Source organism: Psittacula echo (genome assembly GCF_963264785.1).
Source record: "Psittacula echo genome assembly, chromosome: 22".
Classification (NCBI taxonomy): Eukaryota; Metazoa; Chordata; class Aves; order Psittaciformes; family Psittacidae; genus Psittacula; species Psittacula echo.
Window position 1 is genome coordinate 3332366 of NC_137758.1, and position 23707 is coordinate 3356072.

At 57.7% G+C, this 23707-nt stretch overlaps 2 protein-coding genes across 2 annotated transcripts; one reads left to right on the forward strand and one right to left on the reverse strand.

The window, feature by feature from the left end:
• Positions 1-5241: 5241 nt before the first annotated feature.
• On the reverse strand, positions 5242-5983 carry TOMM6 (translocase of outer mitochondrial membrane 6). Its single transcript, XM_080632798.1, has 3 exons — positions 5857-5983; positions 5688-5786; positions 5242-5558 (listed from the first exon to the last, which is right to left on the reverse strand). Exons 1-2 carry the CDS (start codon positions 5958-5960, stop codon positions 5690-5692), a joined length of 201 nt encoding a protein of 66 aa, XP_080488924.1. The 5' UTR covers positions 5961-5983; the 3' UTR covers positions 5242-5558; positions 5688-5689.
• Positions 5984-6014: 31 nt separating this feature from the next.
• LOC308229105 (uncharacterized protein) lies at positions 6015-14617 on the forward strand (the record flags this gene model as incomplete). The annotated part of the gene is made up of 17 exons (XM_080632916.1): positions 6015-6102; positions 8451-8547; positions 9113-9191; positions 10318-10426; positions 10710-10814; positions 10987-11142; positions 11224-11385; positions 11473-11631; positions 11793-11884; positions 12048-12181; positions 12304-12443; positions 12546-12723; positions 12939-13021; positions 13146-13274; positions 13426-13548; positions 14060-14167; positions 14435-14617. Exons 4-17 carry the CDS (start codon positions 10322-10324, stop codon positions 14615-14617), a joined length of 1857 nt encoding a protein of 618 aa, XP_080489042.1. The 5' UTR covers positions 6015-6102; positions 8451-8547; positions 9113-9191; positions 10318-10321.
• Positions 14618-23707: the final 9090 nt, after the last annotated feature.

Below are 23707 nucleotides of genomic sequence, written 5' to 3' on the forward strand. Positions count from 1 at the left end.
AGCGTGGCATGTTTTCCTTAGGGGAACAGGGTGGTGGTGAGACCACAACAGTGAGAGGCTGCTGCTATTGCTCCTCTGAAGCGGAATGCCCATAGATTGCAGTCGTCACACAAAGGAGCTTGTGCAGAACTCAGCCTGCGCCGTCTTTGTTTCTGCTGGGCCATAAAGGGAAGGAATGTACTTCAATGTCAAATTCCACGTTGGGTTTGAAAGGCTACGAAAACGTCTGTATCCGTGATCGTCTTGGGTCTGGAATTCTGTGGGAAACACAGGGCCTTAGCTGACTATTGACAGTCACCTCTCAGCCTACAGTTGCGCCTCAGGTGTGTTTTTCTAAGTTGGGGTTTGGCAGTTCACATTTCATGTTCAAATCAACCCTCTAAGGAGGCACGATGCCTGTCAGTCTTCATGGTCTGGGGGGGGGGGTTACAGGTGAAATAACCTCAAATATGAGCTTCTTAAAAAAACGGTTCCAATTTCAGGTAGAGAAGTTATAAAAGCGTTTCTCTTCCTCCCTCCTTTTCTGTTCTTGACAGCATGTGCCCATCACACACACCCCGACAGCTTGATGTTGGTGATGGAGGGGGGAAGAGGTAAGTCTCCCAAACGCTGTTCCTCCGTTTCCACTGCCACGACTGTGCCTGTTCTGTCCTATGGGCACATTGGTCTGTGGTGCTGTGGCTGCTGTTCCTCGCTGCAGCCGTGCAGAGGTGAGCACAGCGAGCAGAGCACAGTGTGGTGCTAGGTCTCTGTCCTTGAAGTCCCCCATTCCCCATGTATCTGAGCAACGTGCTGCTTTTTGAGTCACCAGAACCTGTCTTTTTTGGCAATTCGGTCTCATTTTGACATCGTAGGCTCGAATTCTATGGGAGACAAGGCAGTTTTAAACCAGTTCCCATAGGACTCTTGTCAGAAGTTGTAGTTCTGGTTCTGTAGATGTAGCAGCATCTGGAGGGATTTCAGTGAATGTCTTTGTATGCTTGTATTTACTCGGTAGGGAATTTACTACCAGTGAATAAAATGCTAGAGGTTGAATTGAGACCCAGTAGAAGTAATTGTGGCTGCTGAGTGCAGGGGAGGCTGAGTTGGCTTCAGCGCAGGTAGAAGTTGGCATTCCTGGAAGAATCAGTATCTTGGAATTATCAGACACACGATGGGTTCTTCTCTAGAGCTCTGGGAACGCTGTGTGTCAAAAAGAGAATTCAAGGGGAAAATAGGGCTTAAAATTGCCTTTTTCATCTTAGAGGTGGAAAGGAAAACTGCTATTTTTCCCATGCATCCATCCTTCCAGGCCTGTCCGCTCTTAAGTACGAGGATGATATTGTCCTAAGTGGCAGTCACAGTTTACTGTGGCTACCAAATGCACGTTCCCTCTGAATCCCTCAGTCCTGTGTGTGTCAGACTCAACAGGAAAGCAAACCTTAGTGCAGAATCCATTGATCCTGCAGGGAGCTGAGGCTCTCTGCTGTGATGCTCATCTTTTGACCGAGTGTTTGGCATTAAGAGCTGAATTCAGTTGTCACACAAGGCGAGGGGGGGGCACATTTGGTAGCGTTTGCTGGTGACACCTTTTGACATGAGTGGCCTCTCCATGTGACATCAGCTTGGTTGTGCTGAGATGCGGGGATACTGCAGTCAGGAAGTGATTGCCCTGATAGGGAAGGAGTGAATTTATACTTTGAAGGAACTAAACTTGCTTTTTCCAACACTGTGAGGTTTCTGTAATATTCAGCTTTTATTTGGAAGCGAGAGCGTATAGCATGTTTTATGCTGTTTGGTTTATATTTGTCTACTGCAGGCTTCTTTATATAAGCATAGCCCAGTGCTCCCTCCATGGTGGACACTGTTTTATAGTGTCCTGCTTGCCAGAAATTCAGATTGGAAGTTACCTCTCTACATCACTAAGATGAAGATACTATGTCATTAGCCTGTAAAGCAAACTTTGTCCCTCCTCTAATGGTATGGCTTCAAATCCTGCTATTAGATTGATGTGTATTAGAAGAACTCCAGGTTTAGGCTCTGCTTTTGCAAACACACAGGCAGGTGATGTGACTTGACTGGAGTCAGTGGTTGCAGTCATGAGTTCCAAGTTGAGTGTCTGCAACACAAAAACCATCCTTTTGGTACAACTGGGAGCAGAATTGGTTTCTCTTTGCATTAGGATTGCCTGTACTGGGGTTCCAGTCCTGTAGCAAGGAGTCATTTGCCTTGAGGGATGCTCAGAGCACAAGTGAAGGTGCAGGAAGCCTTTGAATGCTGGCAGATGGGCTCGGGAGGAGCAGCCGTTGGGACAGAACTGTTCCCAGCATATCCTTATTGCATCCAACTTGTGAGTAAGTTGGCATTCTTTTAGGAATGAAGACTCTTAATGTATCCATGGGCAGGCATGATACGGCATCTGCTGTCATTGATGGAAACCACTTTATCTTAACTAACTTTATTCCGCTAGCAAGTCAGTTACTGAGATTGGCTTTTTTGTTACCCTCTGTTGCCTGCATGGCCACGTTAAACTATGCACACTGCAAAACCAGTTCCTCTGCAAAGCACTGAAAATACCCTCATTTCCCTCTCATCTCATTAGTTCTGAACCAGAACACTTCTATGGTCTGGCTTTGACATTGTTAATGTGAGGCAGCAAACGGAGAACTATATAAAGGAGAGACAGGGAGATGAGTTTTACCTGCCAGTACAGATGGGTGGACTAATTTTGTATGATTCCTTAGATTTGGTGCCTTGGATCCAATATTTTGCATGGGATAGAAACCTTGGGAAATAAGTCAGGAATTCCCCCCTCTGAAGCAGCAGACTTGTGTGGTTTTACAAGTCCTCAGCAGCACTGACAAGCTCAGAAAGGAGGATTAGAGTGCTACATGTCTGAACTCTTGTGTATTTGTACCCATTCAAATAACAGCTTATGCAAAACTGGGTTAGATTTGGCTTTTTAGAGAAGAGTTCCCATCGTCCTGGCAGTGGTTGCACAGGTTTCCCCTTAGCAGCCTGGCAAATGCTTCCACACGGGAGCAGAACCGTGCTGTGGGTATGCCTGTGTAAGTTTAATATGCAATAATTACAGGTGGGTAAGGCGACCAAGTGTCCCTTCTTCGATGTGAACAGCAAAATCCAAGCTCTGAACACTGCCTTTGTGTGTGCATCTAATCCCTCCAGCGGGTTTCAGATCAGACAGGGAGGACTTAGGTTAAGAATTTATTGCCTCTGGGAATATAAAACCTCAATTCAGTGGGGTTTTTTGGTGTCTATTACATTAATATCGATACCCGGCTACTGCAGATGGGGATGTGAAGCATTCTAGCAAGCTTCTAAGGTTATGAACCCACGTGTTTCAATGATCAAAAGCTACATACATCAGTTACGTGCACCAACCAGTGATTATTTCCTTTTGGGCTGCTCCTGTTGTATGCCCTTTTGCCCAGTCCATGTAGTGATGGGGCTGCGTAGCTCCACACCTCTGATGAGGAATGGCATCTTCATAGTGAGTGTCCCCTTCACTCTCCTTACGTGTATTAAATGATGTTACTAGGCCTGGCCCTTAAGGCTGTTTCTTGCTGCCTACTTTATCAGATGTGTAAACTGCAGTACCTTATCACTGGCAACCCAGAGCCCGAGTAGAGAGATTGGGTTCTATTTGTCTCTCTGTTTAATGTCAGCTTTGGTTAAGCAGTTACACACTTTAAGCCGCAGCCCTCTATACATCGATCAAACAGGTCACAGGAAAAGAACAAGTGAATGAGTTCGTTTTCAGTGAAACTTGTGTTTTGCAGGTCTGCCTTTCCGTAAGAGAAGCTTAAACACAGCTTAGAAACTTCAGGCAGCTGCTCCAAGGCAAGAGCTGCCCTTGTGAGTGCCCTGAGGGTGCAATGGGCTTGGGCAGGGGGCTGTGGGACTGCTCTGTTGACTTGAGGAAGGGCAGAACTAAAGCTAATCCTCAGCACCTTAAGACAGTTAATCCTGCTCTAAGTTAAGGTTGCTGGAAGGGTGCTGTTGGCAGAGGATGAGGTTTCCCTCAGTGTGAAATCCCCTTGGGAAAGCTGCACCGCTTCCCAGGAGCTGGAGCTCGGGTGGGTTTCCTGATGTTCTCAGTGGCTTCAAGTCAGAGCAGCCTCTAGTTTCTGCTTTGAGTTTCTGTTCCTCCCATCCCGAATGACTTAAACTGATGCGTGCCGTGCTGTGCTCATGAACCAGACCTGGCTTCAAGGACACTGCCAGGCAGCAGCAAGGGACAAGAGAATCCAATTAGCTCCTGAATGTGGCTGGCGATCTGTCCAGCTGCCTCACAGTGCAGGGCACGGGCGCTGCTCCTTCAGTTAGTAATTCATTGTGCTCCTAATCGGGGGTTCAGCTGCTTTTAGTTCAGTCGAGGGTTTAAGACAACAGCCATAAGTCCCCTATGGCAGCTTCATGTACTTAACTGCAGGGACTGCCCCCAGCCTGACCCCCAGCCTCGGGAGATTAGTGTGTTCCAAATCAAAACAGAGATTAACTATAAAGTGACTTCGTGTTCTAATTAATCTCCTTTTCCTGCAGAAGCTCTTTCTGTGTAACTTGGATTATCCCTACTTCAAAGGAACTTCTATTTCTTTACAGGATGGTCAAAAACCTGCTTTGAAAACAGCGTTTTTAGGAGTCTGTGTGGGGAGCGGAGCAAGGTTCCCCCTGGGGCAAGCGAGGGGCAGTTCTGTCACTAAACATGAATGTCTTACCCTAAAACCCATGTGGGACTGTCCCAAGAACCTGCAGCCCCATGGCAATCATGCTGCCATCCTGCTCAGGGCTGGGAAGTTCCTGTGCTCGACAAACAGCATCCTCAAGGAGCTGTCATGTAATGTAGCCCAATCACAGCCACAGCTCCCACATGGTGCTTCTGCTGTTCCCCAACAGCAAGTTCAGGCTCAGCCCAGGGCACTAAAATGCTATGCAACACCAAATGGCTTCTCCTTCCCACTCGCAGTCATCATTCCCTAAAGCATCCCAGCGTTATCTCATCCAGACATCACCCAGGAAACATTTGGGCCTCGTCACAGGTTTGGTTTTCCCTTTGGATAAGCAGCCGGTGGGGCCCGTGGCCACCCCAGGCCTGGACTCCCTTCCTTTGTCTTTGGGGTGTGGAATATAAATCATGTTTTTATGATTGTTTTGTAAATCTTTACTCTTTTTACACCTTGTTTTTTGTAAGCTGAAGTTTCTTATTAAAAACGATGCAAAACCAGAACTCCCAGCGGGTCGTGTCATTATTGTACAGGCTTTAATAACCATCTCGACGGGGGTACAGAATAAAATCCCACACGTGATGGCTTCACATCCCTGAAGACACCACTCGTGAGCCTTGCACGAGGAATACACCTTCCCTCTGGCATCTAAAAGCTTTTCCCCCCTTTGTCACTGCTCCAGGCGTGGCGGGGCTGAGGTGTGAGCAGCAGCGCTGAGGAGGAGGAGGACGGGATGAGGACGGGACCCACTCCTGCAGGCGAAGGCACCGCAAGGTGGAACGGCCGAACCCTGCTCCTGGGTCCCGGCGGGCGCTTCCCGGCAGCGCTTCCTTCCTGTACGGGCGATGAGGCAGGGTAAGGAGCGGCGGGGCTCGGTACCGCCGTGCGCCATCGATCCCTCCCGGAGCCCGGCTGCGCTCGGGGGTCGCCTGGCACCGGGACACCCGCTCCCGAAGGACTCACCGCTACGGGACGGGCTGCGGGGCCATCAGGTCGATGTCCGTCAGGTTCCGGGCGACCCAGACTCCAGCGGCGAACAGCCCCAGGTTCACCAGCAGGTTCCTAAGGGAGAAACCGGAAGCACTGGGTCCCGTCCCCGCTGCCCGTCCCACTCCCTATCCCGTTCCCGCACCTGCGGAAGTCGTTGCGGTCGGTAGCGAAGCGGTACGCGCTGCGCAGCCACCCGCCCAACCCCTGCGGGGCAGCGCCTGGCCCGCCCGGTGCCGCCGCCGCCATGCTGCTGCCGCCTCCTGCTCGCCCCGTCGCGGCGCGATGGCGTCAGTTCCGGTACGCGCCGGATCGGGGCGCTTGAGGCGGGAAAATGCCCGGACCCCGAGGTTGCGCCGGGAGCGTTCGATGCCGCGAGGCCGCGCCGGAGGTACCGGAGTCGGGTCCCGGGGCTGGGCGGTTGTTCCCGCACTGCAGGACCGGAACCGCCTCGGTGCGGCTCCCAGCCCCACTGCGTCCTGTGCCCGGCCCCTGCTCTGACCTGACCGAGCTCCCCCTTCCCTCTGCTGACAGCGCTTGGTGCAAGGGATTGGGAGACCCAGTGCCCGAAGGGGCTGCAGGAAACCTGGAGAGGGCCCGTAGGGACAGGCCAAGGGGAATGGCTTTAACCTGCGAGAGGGGAGGCTGAGATGAGCTCTTAGGCAGAAGCTCTTCCCTGTGAGGGTGCTGAGGCGCTGGCACAGGGTGCCCAGAGAAGCTGTGGCTGCCCCATCCCTGGCAGTGTTCAAGGCCAGGGTGGACACAGGGGCTTGGAGCAAGCTGCTCCAGTGGAAGGGGTCCCTGCCTGTGGCAGGGGTTGGAGCTGGAGGAGCTTTAAGGTCCCTTCAACACAAACCAGGCTGGGGTTCCATGGCTCCTCTGCCATGAGCCCCAGCAGGGCCCAGCCCTTTCCCCCCGCTCTGGCAGCTCCCTCTCAGCCTTCACGGTGTTATAAATTGAGACCACAATGGATCGTAATTCCAATTACAATTTTATTAATTGTAGCAAGTAGAATATGAGCAAAGACAGCGCTGGACGGCAGGGGAGTCTGCGCTCCGCCAACTACCGCGCCAAGTGAATCAGACTGTCCCTTTTTATACATCCTGACTTCCGCGTTCATAGAGTGGTGGAGATACCCTGTGCCTGTTCCAGCTGTTGCTAGGGGTTCGGAAGTCTTCCTCCTTTGTCCTATGGTTGACCCCGTCGGTTATACTTGCTTAAGAGATAAGCAGCCTAGGTTGTGCTTGCTTAAGAGAAGCACCGTCGGTTAGGCTGGCTCAAGCGATTTCACATCCGTTGTTATCCGACCTTTACATTGGGTTTAGTATAAGTCTTAATAAACAATATCCTAGTCCATAGTTTCTCACAACGGCTTTTTAGGAGGGGGGAAAAAGCTTCTCTGCCCCCGTGGACCCCACTGCAGGAGGTGCCCGTTCCCATCGGGGGGAACAATCCCCATGAGCTCCGTGGCTGCTGGCACTGGTGCTGCTGCTGGGGCCCCCTGCACTGGTGCTTCCCCATCCCCTTTTCCCAATGCACTTGCACTAATGTCCCTGCCTCCGTTTCCCTGCTCTCTGGGGAGACACGATGGTGCCCGTGTGCTTCCACAGCAAACACTCCAGGACAGAGCAGCCGAGGTCACCGCGCTGCCTGGGTGCAGCAGGACGGGGTGAGCCAGGACCAGGGCGCTGCACCCGGATGGAGCCTCAGCCCAGCTCCAGCTCCTGTGCTCCCTGTGCCAGAGCTGGGAAAAACAGTTTGTGGGGCTGAGATGTGCTAAAGTAACCCGGCCCCAGCAGAGGTGCTGGCTGCAGAGCCCCAAAGCCAGCATGGTTTGCATCGTTGTGGGGTGTCCCCCAGCGCTGCGGGGACAGGAAAGCTCCTGTGTCAAATGAGAACTGGCTGCAGGGCTGTAGCTATAATGAGACCTTTATTATCATGTCAAGATTTTAGCAGAGGAGCTTATCCTTACACAGTTTCTATCAATTGGCATCGCTGTCCCATGGCTCTGATTTCCCTGCTTCCCAAGAGCTCATTGTCCCCCTGGTTTGGGTCCCCAAACCAGGACATGCACCACTGGAGCTGCTCAGCTCTCAAGGGGATGTGCTGCAGCCACCATTCTCCCTGTTGCTACTGCATTCCTATCCCAAATCCCAAATTGCTAATTGATCTGCCCAGTTAGTTAATTGATTTATAGCTATTAGAGACTATAATTAGCCAACCAGCTGTGTGTTAACTGCCCGGTGGGAGCAGCCTTGAGAAGCAGTCAGCTCTGAGGGGCCGCCCTATCCCTGTGAGCTCAGTTGCATTGTTGGAGGATTTTACTCCACTCTTTTTGCTTTCCCTTTTATCTCCTCCTTTGCTGACATTTGGTATCTGCGAGCTCCTCTCGGGCCTTCCTCTTCTCTCTTATCTCCTCCTACATTCCTGCAAGGTCAAAAGCTTGTCTCCACACTCGCTATTCACACAGGAGTTTCTGCTGCTGGGCTGACCCGCTCGGACCAGTTTGTTATCAAAGCGTTCCCAGCCAACAGCAAAGCGTCCCACTGCTGTCAGCCCCTAACACAAGGCAGATATTAAAGTGCTGGAGGGGCTGGGTGATACGTGTGTACCTTGGACTTCCTGGGAGTGCTGCTCTCATAGGAATGCAGGGAAATAGGGAGGAGGGGATGCTGGAGGTGCCTGGGTGCTCCAGGAGGCCCGGGCATACTTGGCACCGACACCAGGCTTCATCCGCAGGGCTGCTGCCAGCATTAGGAGGTGACCGGACACCACAGCAGCTCCAGCCCCGGTGCTGGAGCCGCTATGTCCTGGGAGCAACTCCTCTTTGGCAAAGGTGGGTGCGATGGCAGCGTCCCTCCCTGCTGGGCTCTGTCCTGCCATGGCCACCTCCCTGCTCCTCTGCTTCCCCTCCTCATCCCTGCAGGCTGTGCTGCAGCCCCTGGGGGGCGCGGGGGCTGCTCCCCCAGATCCCTCCAGGATCAGGCTGGGAGCATCCGAGGGACTGCGTGGCTGGTGCAGGTGATGCTGGAGCTGGGTGGAAGGAGGTGCTGGGCTTGCAAGTGTGGTTGCAGGGTCCCCCCCTTGCACGGGTGCTCCATGTTCCTGCAGCTGCAGGGGTCCCCCTTGCACGGAGCAGGGGCTGACGCGGTGCAGTTTGCAGGTCTTGCATCAAGGAGTGCTTTTAAGGCCGGATGTGCTGATGGAGCTGGGATAACCGGAGGAATTTGGCTGTGCCTGTGGCTCTGAGGGGAGGGACACCAAGTTCTCTGAAGGGGAACTCCCCGGAGGACAATTAGCACCTGGCTGCAATTGGTTTGCACGGTGCCGGAGTTGGGGCGGGGAGGTTCGGCCGCCCCGAGGGCTCCATCCCGTTCTCAGTGCTTTGTTTCTCCGGGCAGGAGAGCTGCTTCCCAGGGCTACCTGAGGCTGCTGCCAGTTGAAACTCCAGCGTGTTCTTCCCTTCGCTCTGGTGCTGCGGTGAGTGGTGCCCAGTATCTCCTGCCAGCCGGGATGGGGGCTGCAGGCATCCACTGGTGGCTCTGGGAGCCCCAGGATCGGGTTAGAGCATCCCTGACTGCGTCCCTTGCGATGAGCCCAGCTCTGCGCCTCACGTTGTGGTCGAGGAACCCACATCGGCTGTGCTAGGGAATGTGGGCAATGCCCGTTTGCCCCCGGGTCTGAGTCCTTTGCCCCGATGCAGAGCCCCAGCCGGGCAGGGGGGTATCCATGCCAAGGAGCCAGAGCGGCTCGGCTGGGATCCGTGGGGATGATGCTGTGGGGTGCTGAGACCCGTGGGGTTTGCAGGGGGGGATTGAGACATGCTTGTGAGCGAGGGGTGGCTCAACCAGGGTGTTGGGAGCATAAAACCAGTGGAGAAGATGCACAAGCTCGATGTGGGTCAGGATGATGGCAGCAGGCACAGGGACCAGGCGGAGGAGCTCTGTGGGATGTGGAGCAGGGTGGATGCTGCACAGTCCTGTTGTGCTGCTTGATACCAAAGAGTGTTTTATCTAATGGCTGCTGGATATACCTGTGGCCAAGAAATATCCGTACACTGCGACCACAAGGCTGGACCACAGCACTTTGTGCAATAACCAGGTATAAACACCCCAATTGTACCCTATGGGGATGACAGTTCCACACCTGGTTGTATGGGCAGCCGGAGGGGTTTGTCCACTTCACCCTCCCCAGAAGGCTTTTGGCAAGACTCAAGTGTTTCAAGCTGGAAAACCAAGCTTATGATTGCAACTGCATTGTTGGTGCTGTGGCTATTCTGTGGTTAATGTGTTTTATCTCTGGCAATCCAAAAGAGCCGCATATCTTGCATGTGAATAAGCTGTACTGTGAACCTGACCGGGTCTTTCTGACAGGGCTTAGAGCTAACAGAGCTATTCCTGGGGGGGGTGGGATGTAGTTATGCTTTTGGGTTTGCAACACATGGGAGCAGTCGCAGTGCTGGGAGGCCCTGTGTCCATGGGGAGCAGGTCCCTGTGGTCCCCATCGCGCTGCAAGGACGTGGCTCTGGGAGTGCCGCGGGTGGCACCCGGACGGGCCGGCAGTGACGTGCTGCAGGATGTGCTCACCCGCACCTCTCCCTCCACAGCAGGATGCTGACCCCTCCGAGGCCCTTCTCCTCCCTGGGACCGCGGCCAGGAGGAGCTTCTGGCAGGATGTTCTTGCCCATGGGCTGCAGGAGGGGTTTCCCCAGGCAGGTAGGTGGGTTTGTGACCCCCCTGCTGCAGTGCAGCTCAGGCTGCCAGGGATGGGAGGGGGGGAGCTTTGGAGGGGAAAGGGGGATGCTCCATTGCATAGGATGCTGAGGAGGCAGGAGAGCATCACTGATGTATGGGGAAGGAATGGGAATCATCTGCAACCTCATGCAGGGGAGGAGGATGGATGGGCTCCTGGCTCCCCATCCCTGCTCAGCATCCAGCTGGTGCAAGGGTCAAGGTGAGGGTCCCATCCTGCTTTCACCTCCCTGTGCTCTCTCCACAGCCTGGTCCTTGGCAAGCTGGACCACCATCATCCCGACCTTACGGCCCCCAGGACACGTGGGATGAGATGCCCCAGCGCAGGAGGGGCAGAGGCCAGTGGTGCCCGGTAAGGGGCCATGCAGTGGGGGGAGATGGTGCTGTTGGGGTTCACCAGCAAATCTGGGGTAGCCAAAACCAGGGGTTCCCTGGGGAGCAGGAGAGGCGGAAGGAGCTGAGCGCTGCCGCGGGGAGGGGGAAGCACAGCAAATCTAAACCCAGACTGCTGCCATCCTTTGCAGCCTGATCCCTGGGAGCCCTTCCCTGGTCCTGCTGACTTCCATGTGGATGAGGAGGACAGGGGATGGGCACCCAACGACTGCCTCCAGCCACCATCCTGGCACAATGAAGAACGTGACCAAGGACCTGAGGATTGCTTCGGAGAGGGCTGGTACTCGGTATGGAGACGTGGGCCAGGGGGATGGCAGCTGCGTGGCTATCCCCAGTGTGCCACTGTCCTCACTGGTGGGGATTTGCAGCCTTGGTTCTGTGAGCCCAGACCCTTCCCTGACCCTGATGACTGCTATGGGAACGAGGAGAACAGGGGATGGGGACCCCATGATGGGTCGCCTCCACGCCACTGGGACAATGAAGAATGTGACCAAGGACCTGAGGTCTGGTTTGAAGAGGGCTGGTACCCGGTGAGGAGAAATGGACCAGAGGGGTGGCAGCTTCGTGGCTGTTCCCTGTGTGCCACTGTCCTCACCAGTGGTGATTTACCATTGCAGCCTTGGTCCTGTGACCCCGGGCCCTTCCCTGGCCCTGCTGACTACTATGGGAATGAGGAGTACAGGGGATGGGCACCCAATGACTGGTCCGCTCCATGCTTTTGGGGTGCCAGAGATGACGGAGGACCTGAGGAGTGCTTTGGAGAGGGCTGGTACCCGGTGAGGGGTGGTGGGCTGGGGGCAGGGAGCAGGTGAAATGAGCCAGGGGCCATTCACTGCCGTGGTGAGCAGCACAATGCATGGGGACAGGTTCCCCTGCATGGCAGACCCCCAGCATCCCCTGCCCTGCTCTGTGTCTAAACCCACCTCCTTCCCTGCAGGAGAGGATGCCACCCGGCCCCCACTGCTCTGCCTGGACTGAATTCCCCAATGAGGAGCAGCACCCACGCTGGCCCCCTGCCCACCGGATAGGGTGAGTGCCTGTGCCCATGGTGGGGGACACAGGGCCAGGCTCTGTGTCAGTGCACAGCCAAGGAGGGCAATGCAGTGCTGAAGCTGGCTCAAGGTTTGGGGTTTGCACTGGAGACCCCTTCCAGCCTAAATCCCATCCCCTGCATCTGCCTTTGCTCCTGCAGGGAGCGAGATGGCTTCCAGGATGGCTGCAGGCCCCGGGGCTTCCGTGGCCCTGCTAGGAGACGCTGCCAACGCCTTCGCAGGGGCCACCGACAGACAGCCATGGTCCTGCGCCCGCCGTTTCTTCGGCCCAGAGGTATGTGCCTTACACTGTGCTCAGCACCAGCTCCTCGCTGCTCAGCACCAGCTCCTCACCACTCAGCATCAGTTGCTTGGGCAGAGCGAGGAGTTGCTCGTGTCGTGTTTCTCGCTCTGCAGGGTATCGGCCACCCTCTCAGTCCTCTCCCTGCCCTGGGATGAGCCAGCCAGTGGTCAAAGAAGAGCCTCAGCACTTTGATCCTCCCCAGCCACTTACTTCCCTTAAAGCTGATGCTCGGAGCAGGGAGCGGCAGGCTAAGGTTGTGGGATTTCACTCCTTACATCCCAAACTATGACCGGGTTTGCCTGGCTGGAGCCCCCCATGGTGCTGCCATGCCCCTGACCCGTCCTGTGCCCTCCAGGACCTGCCAGCAGCCAGTCGGAAGGTCCAAAAGTGCCCCAGAGCCACCAGCACCTCTCAGAAGAGCCTGGCCGCTGATCCCCAGACTGTGACAGGGGCTGTGGAGCCAGAGCAGGCAGCAGGAGCGATGCTGGTAGGAGATCTCTCCTCTCCTGGGGCACCTCTGGAGGTGTCTCAGGGTCTCCTTGGCCGGTGGAACTCTTCCTCCTCTCTCTCATCCAGCCCTTTCACTCTTCACCTTGCTGTCTCTTTGCCAGGCATGGGAATTTTCCTGACTCTTCTCCAGGGCTGCAAAGCCCCATGGTTTCCCTTGGGTTTTCCTTTGTCCCCAGGCTCCTCTTCCCGGGACAGACACATGCCCCAGCCTCACACCATTGCATGTCCCCAGGCTGAGCGGGCAGCCAAGGCCCTTCTGCTTTGGAAACAGAGCCAGCCCCGCTGGAGAAGAGCTCTGCTGGGACAGGGGAGCAGCTCCTGCTTCTCTCCTTCCCTCCTAAGAACAGAGCACAGGGAGCTTGCAGTCCCCTTTGCAAACCCTTTTATCCCTTTGCCTGGGTGGCATTCCCAGCCCTCACCATGGGCTCTGCAATGCTTTGCACAGGTAGAGCCGTGCAGCCAAAGCATCCCTGAGGCTGGTGCTGGGTCATATCCCTGCAGTCCCACAGCCCCCCCGGAGCCTGCTGAGCCGTCCCAGGGCCAGCAGTGCGGGGCAGAAGCTGCCAGTGCTGGGGTGAGTCTTGGAGTGGGCAGCTCCATTGTGTGTGTCCCCTCCCCAGGGGAGAACCAACCGAGGCTGCTGCTGCAGGCAGGGCTGTGCTGGCTCCCCCTATCCTGTGCACTCACAGCTTCTTGGTGACCTTCAGCCATCCAAACCCTTGCAGGTCCCACCAGGAGGTCCCACGGAGCCCAGTGTACAACCCAGAGAGGCTTCCTCCTTTACCTGCACCAAACCAGAGACCTCACCAGGGACCCAGGACCCTCCTGTGTCCAGTGAGGTGAAACCGGTACGGGGCAGGGTGTCTCTGCTCTCACTCCGAGGTGTCCCTGCATGGGGCGGGTGCCCTGGGATGCTGCTGGAGCTTGGGAGCAGGATCCTGTTGGCAGGATTAGGGGCTGGGTTAAAGCGCTGCTTTGTCTGGAGGCAGAGCCCGTGGCAGCCCCGGTGCTGGCTGCCGGAGGTGCCGCTAAATGGGAATGAGCTGGGAATAGGCCAACAGAATAACGAGAGGCGTGATGGAGCGTGACCGACCTGGGGCTCCAGCCGCAGTGAGAGCGATGCAGAGCAGCTTATTTACTGCCTAATGGCAAAGAGAAAGCTGCTGGCAGGGCTCCTGTGGTGATGCTGGGGGGAGCTGGGACAGCTCTTGCATCCGAGGGGAGCCAAGTGGGTCCCAACACAGGGTGACCAGTCCTTGGCTGGTAATGGGTGCTGGTAGCCCCGGTTCAGCTCAAACCTTGCCCAACCCCTCTCTTCTTCAAAGGGTCTGACTCTTCCTCACCTTTTCCACTGCACAGGCTGCAGGAGGCTCGCAGCAGCTCTGCTCCAGGCTCCCAAACCCCTCCCCAGCCAGCACGGACCTCCGCTCTGCTGCTGTCCTCGCCAGGAAGGAGAAGATTGAGCTGGTGAGTCCTTGTGGCCCCTGAACCATGGGGCAAGAAGTGATGCTGGGTGATGTGGGATGTGAGTTTGGTACTTTTGGGGTCACTGGAGGGGAAACGCCTCTTGGCAACAGTGCTTGTAGGGAAGTTCTTGTGGGCAAGAAGGGCTTTGTATGGGCTCATGGGGTTTGTGGATGAGCCTTAGGGGGAAAAATGTCTCTAGGGGGGTGCATGCTATCGGTGGGGAGGTTTTGGGGTGTCCTGTGCTGACCCCGTGCTGCTCCCCTGCAGTCCTACCAGCAGTTCAGCCTGACCATCGCAGTGGTGGCCACGATGCTGCTGCAGAAGGAGCCCTCCATGGAGGCAGCGCTGGGGCTGGCGCTGAGGGCGAACCTGCGCCAGGGCCGCATCCACCACCTCCAGGAGCTGGAGGACTTCATCAACAGCTATGACTCAGCCACCCTGAGCCACTGAGGGTGCTGAGACCTCAGGTCAGGGCGTTATGGACACATTGGTGTGGTCCCGCCCTCTCTCATGGACATGGAGGAGGAGGGGGGTGCTTAGTTTTAGCCTTGTTCACTGTGGTGAGGCTGCAGTGTTTGCTCCCCTCCACCTCAGCTCCTCGCTCCATTCCTGGTTCACAGGGATGTGCCCTGAACCCCCCAGGTTGTTCTTTGTTTTACATCTAAATTAAACCAGTTGTGATCTTTGCAGCTCTTGCTCTGGCATCGTTCTGGTCCCACTCTCCTGGGGTTGCTGACCCCACCATGGGGGCTCACTGGTGGCATGGTCAATGCCATGCTGACCCCAAGGTGAGGAGGAAGGGGACAGAGGTGTGCTGGCTCTCCTGCGGTCAGATTTCAGCCAAACTTTATTGGAGCATCGTCGTTGGCAGCAGCAGAGCTGCTCCCTTTGGCCCCTTGGCCCTCCCTTGGTGCCAATGAGGGATGGAGCATGCCTGGCCATGGTGTTCATCCTTCAACATGTCCCAGCGAAGGATCCCACCTTGCCTGTCCCCATGGGTCCCCAGCAGCAGGATGATGCAGGCAGCTCTGCCTTTGTCCCCTCCCCTGCATGTGGCTGCTCTCTGGGCTGCCACCGTGCCTGTGAAGGGAGGCCACAGCTCCCTGCTCCCTACCTGCTTTTCCTGTTCCTAATTGTGGGAGAGGCCACTGGGAATTGCAGGCTGTTGTTTGCCAGCGGCTGCTGGGGGGGGAAGGATCCCAGCGGCTTCCCATGAGCCTTGAGCTGCATCCAGCACACACTTGGCAAGTGGTGAGAGCACGGCAGGGGCTGGCAGGGCAGCAGCACGGGTCCAGCACCCCCAGTCCCTGCTGCTAGGACACGCTGCAGTGCTTGCTGCTGCCCCATGGCTTCGCCGTCCTGCCCCTGGCCCTCTCCAGGGGCTCCCTGCCCAGGGAGCTCATCCCGGGCTTGGGAATGGGCTTCCCGAAGAAGAAACCCTCTTCCTCCGAGTCCGTGTCTGAAGATGAAGAGCAGGTGGGACACCAGGAGTCATCCTCCTCTGTGACGTCCTGCAGGTCGATGTCCTCCGGCTGTGGGCTGTGCTGGGCAGGGGCCGTGCCCGCTCGGAAGGATGCGTTTCCATTGCCTGTGGGCTCTCTGGGATCAGAGCCTCCCAAAACTGAGTGTCCCAAGGCTCCAGGCTCATTGGGACCCTCTGTGCTGGGCTGGGGGGCAGAGGGGTGTCCAGCCGGTGGTCCCAGCATCCCTGTGTGCACAGCATCGCTGCTCCGCTCCTTCCCCGCTGTGCCGCAGCCCTCCCGGCTCCTAAATGCAGGATGCACGGGGGCCGGATCTGAAGGAGCCTCTGGAAGAAGGAAGGCAAACGTGGGTGAGAAGGGGAAGGCTGAGCCTGCCCTGCCACAGCCCCTAGGGGTGCTGAAGAGGGTTTTACCCACCAAACCCCAACCGCCAGCATTCACCCTCCCGCGGGCAGTGGGCTGGGGCCTCATTGCCCTTGGCTTGTGCTGCACCCATGTCCCATACCCCATAAAGTACCCAAGGGCTGAGCAGAGCCTGGTTTCGCTCCCGCTCCCCTCCCACCACATCACAAGCAGCGCTGTAGCATCCCTACCAGCCCCTTCCACCCGCTGCCTGCAGCCCGCGGCGCTGCCCGTCCTGCCCGCGGGGCCGGCTCGGGACAGGGGCGTCGAGTCCGGGGACGGAGCCGAGGCGAAGGCAGAGTCGGAGGAGTCGGAGGCGCTGGAGGCCCCGTCCTGCCGCAGGCTGCAGGTCTCGGAGCAGAAGAGCCGCCCGCGGCGCGCGGTGAGGGGCTGGCCCCGCAAGGGCTTGCGGCAGCGGCTGCAGCAGAAGCAGGCGGCCCGGGCGTGCCAGTGCAGCCCCTGGTGCGTGGCCTCCTCGCTGTCAGCACCTGAGGGGCAACCACGGGTGAGGGGGAGGCTCTGCCCGCAGCCCCGTGCCAGAGCCCGTCCTCCGCGCACAGCTGCAAGGATCTGGCTCCGGATCAGCAGCTCCCAGCCCACGTCCTGCCTGGGAAGCCCCAGAGCAGCCTTACAAGGGGGCTATAAGGATCCTGTGCATCAGGAATGTAGCAATAAGGCAAAGAGGGATGGGTTCAAACTGAAACAGGGGAGATCTAGGATGGAGATAAGGAAGAAGCTCTTCCCTGTGAGGGTGCTGAGGTGCTGGCCCAGGGTGCCCAGAGAAGCTGTGGCTGCCCCATCCCTGGCAGTGTTCAAGGCCAGGGTGGACACAGGGGCTTGGAGCAAGCTGCTCCAGTGGAAGGGGTCCCTGCCTGTGGCAGGGGTTGGAGCTGGAGGAGCTTTAAGGTCCCTTCCAACCTAAACCATTCCATGATCCTATTTCACCCTGCCCAGGTTGAGGAGCGCGGGGCCGTACCAATGGGGTCCCCGCAGGCCTGGCAGGGCTCAGCAAAGAGGCTCTCGAAGCATCCGCGGCAGCATGGGCGGCCGCTCTGCATCACATAGCGCTGCCCGCGCAGGGGAGCGTCGCACTCCAGGCAGCAGAAGTGCTCCAAGTGCCAGCGCCGGCCCTCGGCCTCGATGCATTCCTCCATGAAGATCAGCTGGAGGGGGAAAACCATCCATAAAGCATCCATCTGGAACCCTATAGCCCAGAGGATGATGCTTTGCTGTGCTGAGAGGAGCCCCTGCGCTTTGGCACAGGCCTCAGGAAGGAACATTTCCTCTTGGCCATCAGCTGTCTGAAGCTCCAGATGAGCATGGGGGCTCTTACACCACAAAAGGGAGGTAAAAGCATCGCCCCTGCCCAGCACTCACCTGGTCACAGGAGGCACAGCGGGGCCGAAAGAGCTCAGCGTGGTGCCGGCCGCAGTAGATCCTCCCATCCTGCTGGAAGTAGATGAGGTCCACCAGGGGCTGGTGGCAGAAGTGGCAGGAGAAGCAGGATGGGTGCCAGAACTGGTCCCCGAGGTGCGATGCTGAGACCCCTGGGTCCCCCTTGTTCAGCCTCCGGCCGCACTGCAAGGCAGAGGGGATGCGGTGGTTGGAGCCAGGCAGAGGATGGGTCCCCACTGGGGAATGATGGGTGCTCATTGAGGGGATGCTTCACCTTCTTGCAGGGACAACCATGGCAGGGACCCGGCACGGGACATGCCAGCCCCTGCCCCAGCGCCTCGCGCCTCCGTCGGGCACTGAAGGCTCGGAGCTGCCTCCTCTCCTCCTCGGCAAGGTCAGGGCAGTACCGCTCCTGCATGGGGAGGTGGAGGTGAGGGGATGGGGTGCGGGTGAAGCCCAGGGTGGGCAGCACCCAACTGATAGGTGTCTTACATCGCAGTCCTGAGGGGGCAGCTGCTGCAGGAGGGCTCTGGTGCGGAGCTGGATGCTGTCGGTGGGTGAGGCGGGATGTGGAGCGTGGGCGCCGGAGCACAGCGGGACCTGAGGGTGTTTGTGTAGAGGAGAGAAACACAAGTGGGTTTTTAGGGGGGTTAAAGCTGCATTGCTCAAGGTTGCTCAGACGCATGCTTCATCATGGGGACGCTCTGCTGTGGGTACCACTGAGGATGGTGATGCCATTTCCATCATCCCAGGGCTGGGGATGCTCTGCTGTGGGTACCACTGAGGATGGTGATGCCATTTCCATCATCCCAGGGCTGGGGATGATCTGCTGTGGGTACCACTGTGGATGGTGATACCATTTCCATCATCCCAGGGCTGGGGATGCTCTGCTGTGGGTACCACTGTGGATGGTGATACCATTTCCATCATCCCAGGGCTGGGGATGCTCTGCTGTGGGTACCACTGTGGATGGTGATACCATTTCCATCATCCCAGGGCTGGGGATGCTCTGCTGTGGGTACCACCATGGATGGCACTCACAGGGCTGGGAGAGATACAGGATGCTCTCACCTCAGGGGGTGCAGGCTCCGTGGGGGGCTCCGGATACTCTTCCAGGGCACAGCCGGAGTCGCTGTCAGATGAGGCCAGCGGGAGGCTGGTGGTGGTGGTGCTGCAGGGAGCGGGCTCATCGCGCTGGGGCCATGCGGTGCTGGGCAGAGACATGAGCTGGGGAGACAGGATGGGAGCTGGTGAGAGCCTCAGCGAGGCTGGGAGTAGGGCACTGATGGGATGGGGATGGGTTGAAGCTGTGCAGGGAAGACCCCGGGGGTCCATGCTCAAGCAGCACGGAGGTTTCCCCACCAGTCCTCTGCTGGCACAGCTGATCCCTGGTCTGGCGGCCTGGCCCTGAGCAGGGCAGTGGGAGGAGACCGAAGTCCAGCCTAATCCAGTGGAAAATCGTGTATTCCCCTCGGGCTGCTATTGTTCTGCAGCCACCACCTCACCAGGCCCACGGTTACGCAGTGGAAACCCATCCTGCGCGTCCCCTCCTCCCCATGTGGCTCCTCTCTGCTCGCTTCCTTCCTGGCTTGGCTTTCCAAAACAAAGCCCGAACAGGGGCTCCTGGGGCTCCCTGGACACCAGCCCAGAGCCCAACGCCCTCTGCCCGTGCTTCCTGCCCTGGCGTGGGGATGGGGTTGGGAGGGAGCTGAGCTGGGTCCCAGCGCTGTGACCAAACAGCCCCAGAGCACCCCTGGGGATGGTTCAACGCCCACCATGGATGGAGCGACTGCTCTGGAAAGTGTTTTACACAGCAAAGAGCTTGGCATGGGCTCAGAATAAGGGTTTTGGGGTGGTAGCCCCCAGGCCATGCACTTAGGTCCTCCTGCAGCAGTGCCACCATGAGGACCAGTTCACCCAGCCCATCCTGGCCAGCCACATACCCACTGAACAGCTTCAAACCCCCCTGCTCCCTGCACCACAGATCACTCCCCTTCCTATGTAGGATCCCTGGGTGCTGCCCTCAAATGTGGCCAGCTCTGGAGCTGGGATCAGCCAGGACCACTCACCTTTCCCCACCAAGCACCTGAGTCAATGATTAACGCTGCAGGTTGGCTCATCAGGGGTAAAACAAAAGGGCTGCTGGCTCTTCCCTGGGGTTTGGCCTTACACTGCAGGGCTGGTTGCGTGGTGCTGTTCAAAGCTGTGCTCAGGAGTGGATGGGGATGGGGATGGGGATGAAGTAACTTGTCCCAACTCAGTGGATCTGCAGACCAAAGAGAGCCCTGGCCTTCCTGACGTGGCAAAGGGCTGCTCTGCTACTGCCGGTGTTGGGTCAGGGAGCAGCCTTGGCTTTGCAGCTCCAAAGGAAGATGTGTGTCCCTGGGGACGATGGATGGGAACCTCTGTGGGCTCCATGTCCATCCCCAGCCCTGCTGCTACCTTGTCTGGGTAAATGTCTCTGCTGAGCTTGGCTAATTAAGCCTCCAAGTTGCATTTATCTAATCTGGTGGGGCTTTGCTGGGATTAGACCCTTGTGATGCTCTGCGGCCTCGGCAGCACTGGTGGTACCTGTGGAGCCCCATCCCTGCGGCAGCGTGCACAGGGCACCTTTTCCCATCAGCAGGGTGATGCTGGGGGACACCGGCGAGGGCAGGGCTCCTGGATCCATGGGGATGCGCTGGGGAGCCCAGCCTGGTTTGATGTGATTACAGCGGCTGGCAGCTGTCTGGGCTGCAGACAAGGCCCTGTAATTAGCCCCAGACAGTGACAGAGGTACGCGCCCCATGCTAAGGAGCCAGGCAGCCCCAACAGGTCCGTCCTCTGCTCCCCATCCCTATCCCCGCTTCCTTCCTGCCTTCCCTCGCTGCCTCCAGGCACTCCTGCTCCTGCGCTTCCCTGCTGGCCTGTGAAGGGATACAAGGATGCTCCCAGCCTCAGGAACAGGGGCAGGAGAGCCTGGACCAGGCATCAGGGTGCTTTGGAGGCCTGCTTTTCCCTGTGCGCACAGACCTGAGTGCCATTGGTGCATCCCCCAAAGAGGGATGTGTGACAGACCAGTCGGGCAGGCTGAGTGCCACCGGCTGTCATTTGCCTCTGCTTTAGAAGTCTCTGGTTCTGCCTGTGGGAGCTTCTCCAGGCTGCGACTGCTCAGCTCCCCTGTGCTCCCCAAAGGATGGGTGATGTCCCTGCTGTGCTCCCCTGCCTGCTCACAGCCCCTCGGTGGCCGTGTGGCTGCAAAGGGATTCATGGGGATCTCCATCTTGTTTGGCTCCCTGGGAGCAGCCTCTATCTCCAGCTGGTTCCCAGCCCTCTCCTGCCAAGGTCACACATTAACTTGCAGCGCAGCCACCCTGGCCCATTCGCATTCAGCACAGGCTCCCTGCTCCCAGCAATGGGCTCCATCTTTGCCATAGCCTTTGGCTGTCCATCTCACAACATCCCACCTTCAGCCCCCTCCAGAAGCACCAAACACTCCACAAGCCCGGGGTAACACAACAGCTCAGCACTACCAAAAAGAGCAGATCCCCTTTCAAGCACCCAAGCGCACTGGCAGCCCTCAGAGGCGCAGCTCTGTGTTCACCACCTCACCCACAGGATAACCTGTTTTCGCTTGAGCTCCTGTCAACACAGCTGCAACGGAGCTACGTGGAAATAAAGATGCAGAGCAATAAAGATGCAGCTCTTCTGGGAAGAGATAAGCTGAGGTCTGGCAAGGCAAGCCAGAGTAGCAAGTCCTGCAGCACAGCCCAAGCCAGGCTGGAGCCTGGCCCACAAAGGAGCCCGAGGTGCCTTTTGGCCCTGTGATGGCACCCAGTGGAGCAACACTCGGGTGCCACTGGCTGGACACAGCAGTCTCTGGGTCAGCAGTGTGAGGGGACAGGGTGAGTGTAACCCCCCATGCGTTCAGCATCCTGCTCCACCATATGGCACCACACCACCAGAGGGGCCCATGACCAATGCCACGGGCTGCTCTGCTCACTGGGGGATGTGCCAGTGCTGCAAAGGGCTTTTCCTAACGTGTTTTTCCCCATCCAGCCATTCCTGGTTCACAGGAGCAGTGACCCATTAACCCATGGGTGTGAACCGAGCCCCAGCACCCGCCTCTCCCCGCAGCCACCGGGCTCCATCCCCACACATCCATGTGCGACGGGGCTCAACCTCCATCACCACCCCCGGCGCATCCCATTCCACTGAATCCCAGCTGGAGGCAGGATGGCAGAGCTCAGACCCCTTCTGGAGCCCCTCACATCCAGGGACACAGCACCTCATGCCCAGTCCACCCTGGCACTACACCACGGAGCAGACCCCATCTCCTGCTTTCAGCAGGGCAGCGACACCTTTCTCCTCCCTCCATTAATTCCTCCCAAAGAAAAACAGCCCCAAAAGCCCTCCCTTTCCCTTCATTCACCTCCTCTTCCCTTTACAACAACACCCGGACAGGGCTCTCCCTCCCAACCACCCCAACCCAACACTTACTCACCCTGGGACACCCCCTGGGTACCCCGGGACACACGTACCTGCCCCTTCCCCTTGCCTTGAGCTCCGCGCTCCGTCGCTCCGTCCACTGGCTTGTCCCGGTCGGGAATGGAGGAGGCTGGGCCGGGAACACGGCACAAAGCGAAAGGAAAACATCCAAGCTCAGCCAAGGAAACAGCTTGGTTTTCCCCCTTCTCTTGTTGTGTTTAATCCGCCTGCCCAAGAGCCGGCTCCGTGTCAGCGGGGTCCTAATTACAGGTTTTCAGGGATTTCAGCCTAAACCTGCCGCGGCAGCCAATGGCAGGGGAACCCCGCGGTAGGCGGGGAGGGGAAGAGCAAAGGGCGGTGTGTGTGTGTGTGTGTGTGTGTGTGTGTGTGTGGGGCGGGGGGGGACCCACACACGCATTAAGCCCCCGGGGCAGGAGCGCTGGTGACATCGGCGCTGCTCCCTGCCTCTCATTTTCCGTCCGCGCCTCGGTTCACCCCAGGCTGCCGGTTTGATGGCTTTTATGATCCGCGCCGTGATTTATTTTCCTAGCCGGCTCAGGAAAAGAGTCGAAGCTTCATGAAAGAGCGGGAAGTGTCATTACAGCTCCATTTAGAGGTGGAGAAACTCCGGCTGGGCTCTGACAAAGGAGGGAGCCAGGGGCGAGGCGGGATGTCCTAGTTTTCCAAAGCCCTGCTCACCTGACGACTCTTCCCTAAGAGCCATTCAGACCGGCTTCGGCTGCAGCAATTGCAACCGGGCAAGAGTCAGGGTAGAATGTATCAGAGGCTCTGACGCGAGGCACAGCGTCCTTGTTGTGTTTCGGTGTATTTGTCACATGCCAGGAGATTTATCCTGCCCGATGATGTGACTTTAGGGATGGGCACGGACACAGCATCCCTCCAAACCCCCTCATTAGCAGGGGCTGGACCAGAGCTGATGCCCAGGAGCTGCTGCTTGGTTTGGGACTCCATGAAGTGGAGGAGGCCCATGTGTTATGAGGGGCTCTGAGGACCAGGATCAGGATGGCAGCCTGGATGTGCAGGGGTGGTAATTTGGTAGAGGAGGTGCCAGGCTCTGTGGCACCACTGGGAGGCCGTGCAGGGCAGTGTTGGTTCATTATTACATGGGTACGGTGCACGGGTGATTTATAGGTTTGCAAATACCTCTGCAAAATCACCTGGGCAGGGAAAGAAGCAGGAGGAAAAGGAGAAAGGGCAGACGAGCATCTCCATAGGCCTCTGAACCCTACACAGAAGTCCTATTGGAGCTGTCAAACCAGCCCTGCAATTCCACAGGGACCCTTTAAGGGCTCGGATCTGTGCCAGGGACGTTAATCCGCTGTTTGGCTTTGCTGGGAGGTTGTTCTGCGCTGCTTTATCTTGACCCGCTCGCTGCTGTGGACTTTGTACCCCTGGGTGGTGCTGGGCCCCCTTCCTCGCCATTGCTCCCAGCGCTCCTGCATCCCTCTGCAGCATGGGAAGATTGATGGGCAAAGTCCTTGTTAGGGACTTGAACTCGACACATGGGGCTCTTGGGCTTTCCAAGGAAGGAAACTGAACACACTGCAGCCCAGACCCCCTGTGTGCAGTAAGGCAGGGAGGGGATTGTCCCCCCCTGCTGTGCTCTCATGAGCCCCCCCCTGCAGTCCTGATCCTGGGGCAGCAGCACCAGAGGGACGTGGAGCTGTTGGAGCGAGGGCAGAGGAGGCCATGGAGATGCTGCGAGGGCTGGAGCAGCTCTGCTCTGGAGCCAGGCTGAGAGAGCTGGGCTGGGGCAGCCTGGAGAAGAGAAGGC

Coding starts and splice junctions, on each gene's coding strand:
- TOMM6 (XM_080632798.1), bottom strand. CDS start 5,960: ATGGCGGCGGCGGCACCGGGCGGGCCAGGCGCTGCCCCGCAGGGGTTG. Junction 5,787..5,856: donor GACCGCAACGACTTCCGCAG/GTGCGGGAACGG, acceptor TTTCTCCCTTAG/GAACCTGCTGGTGAACCTGG.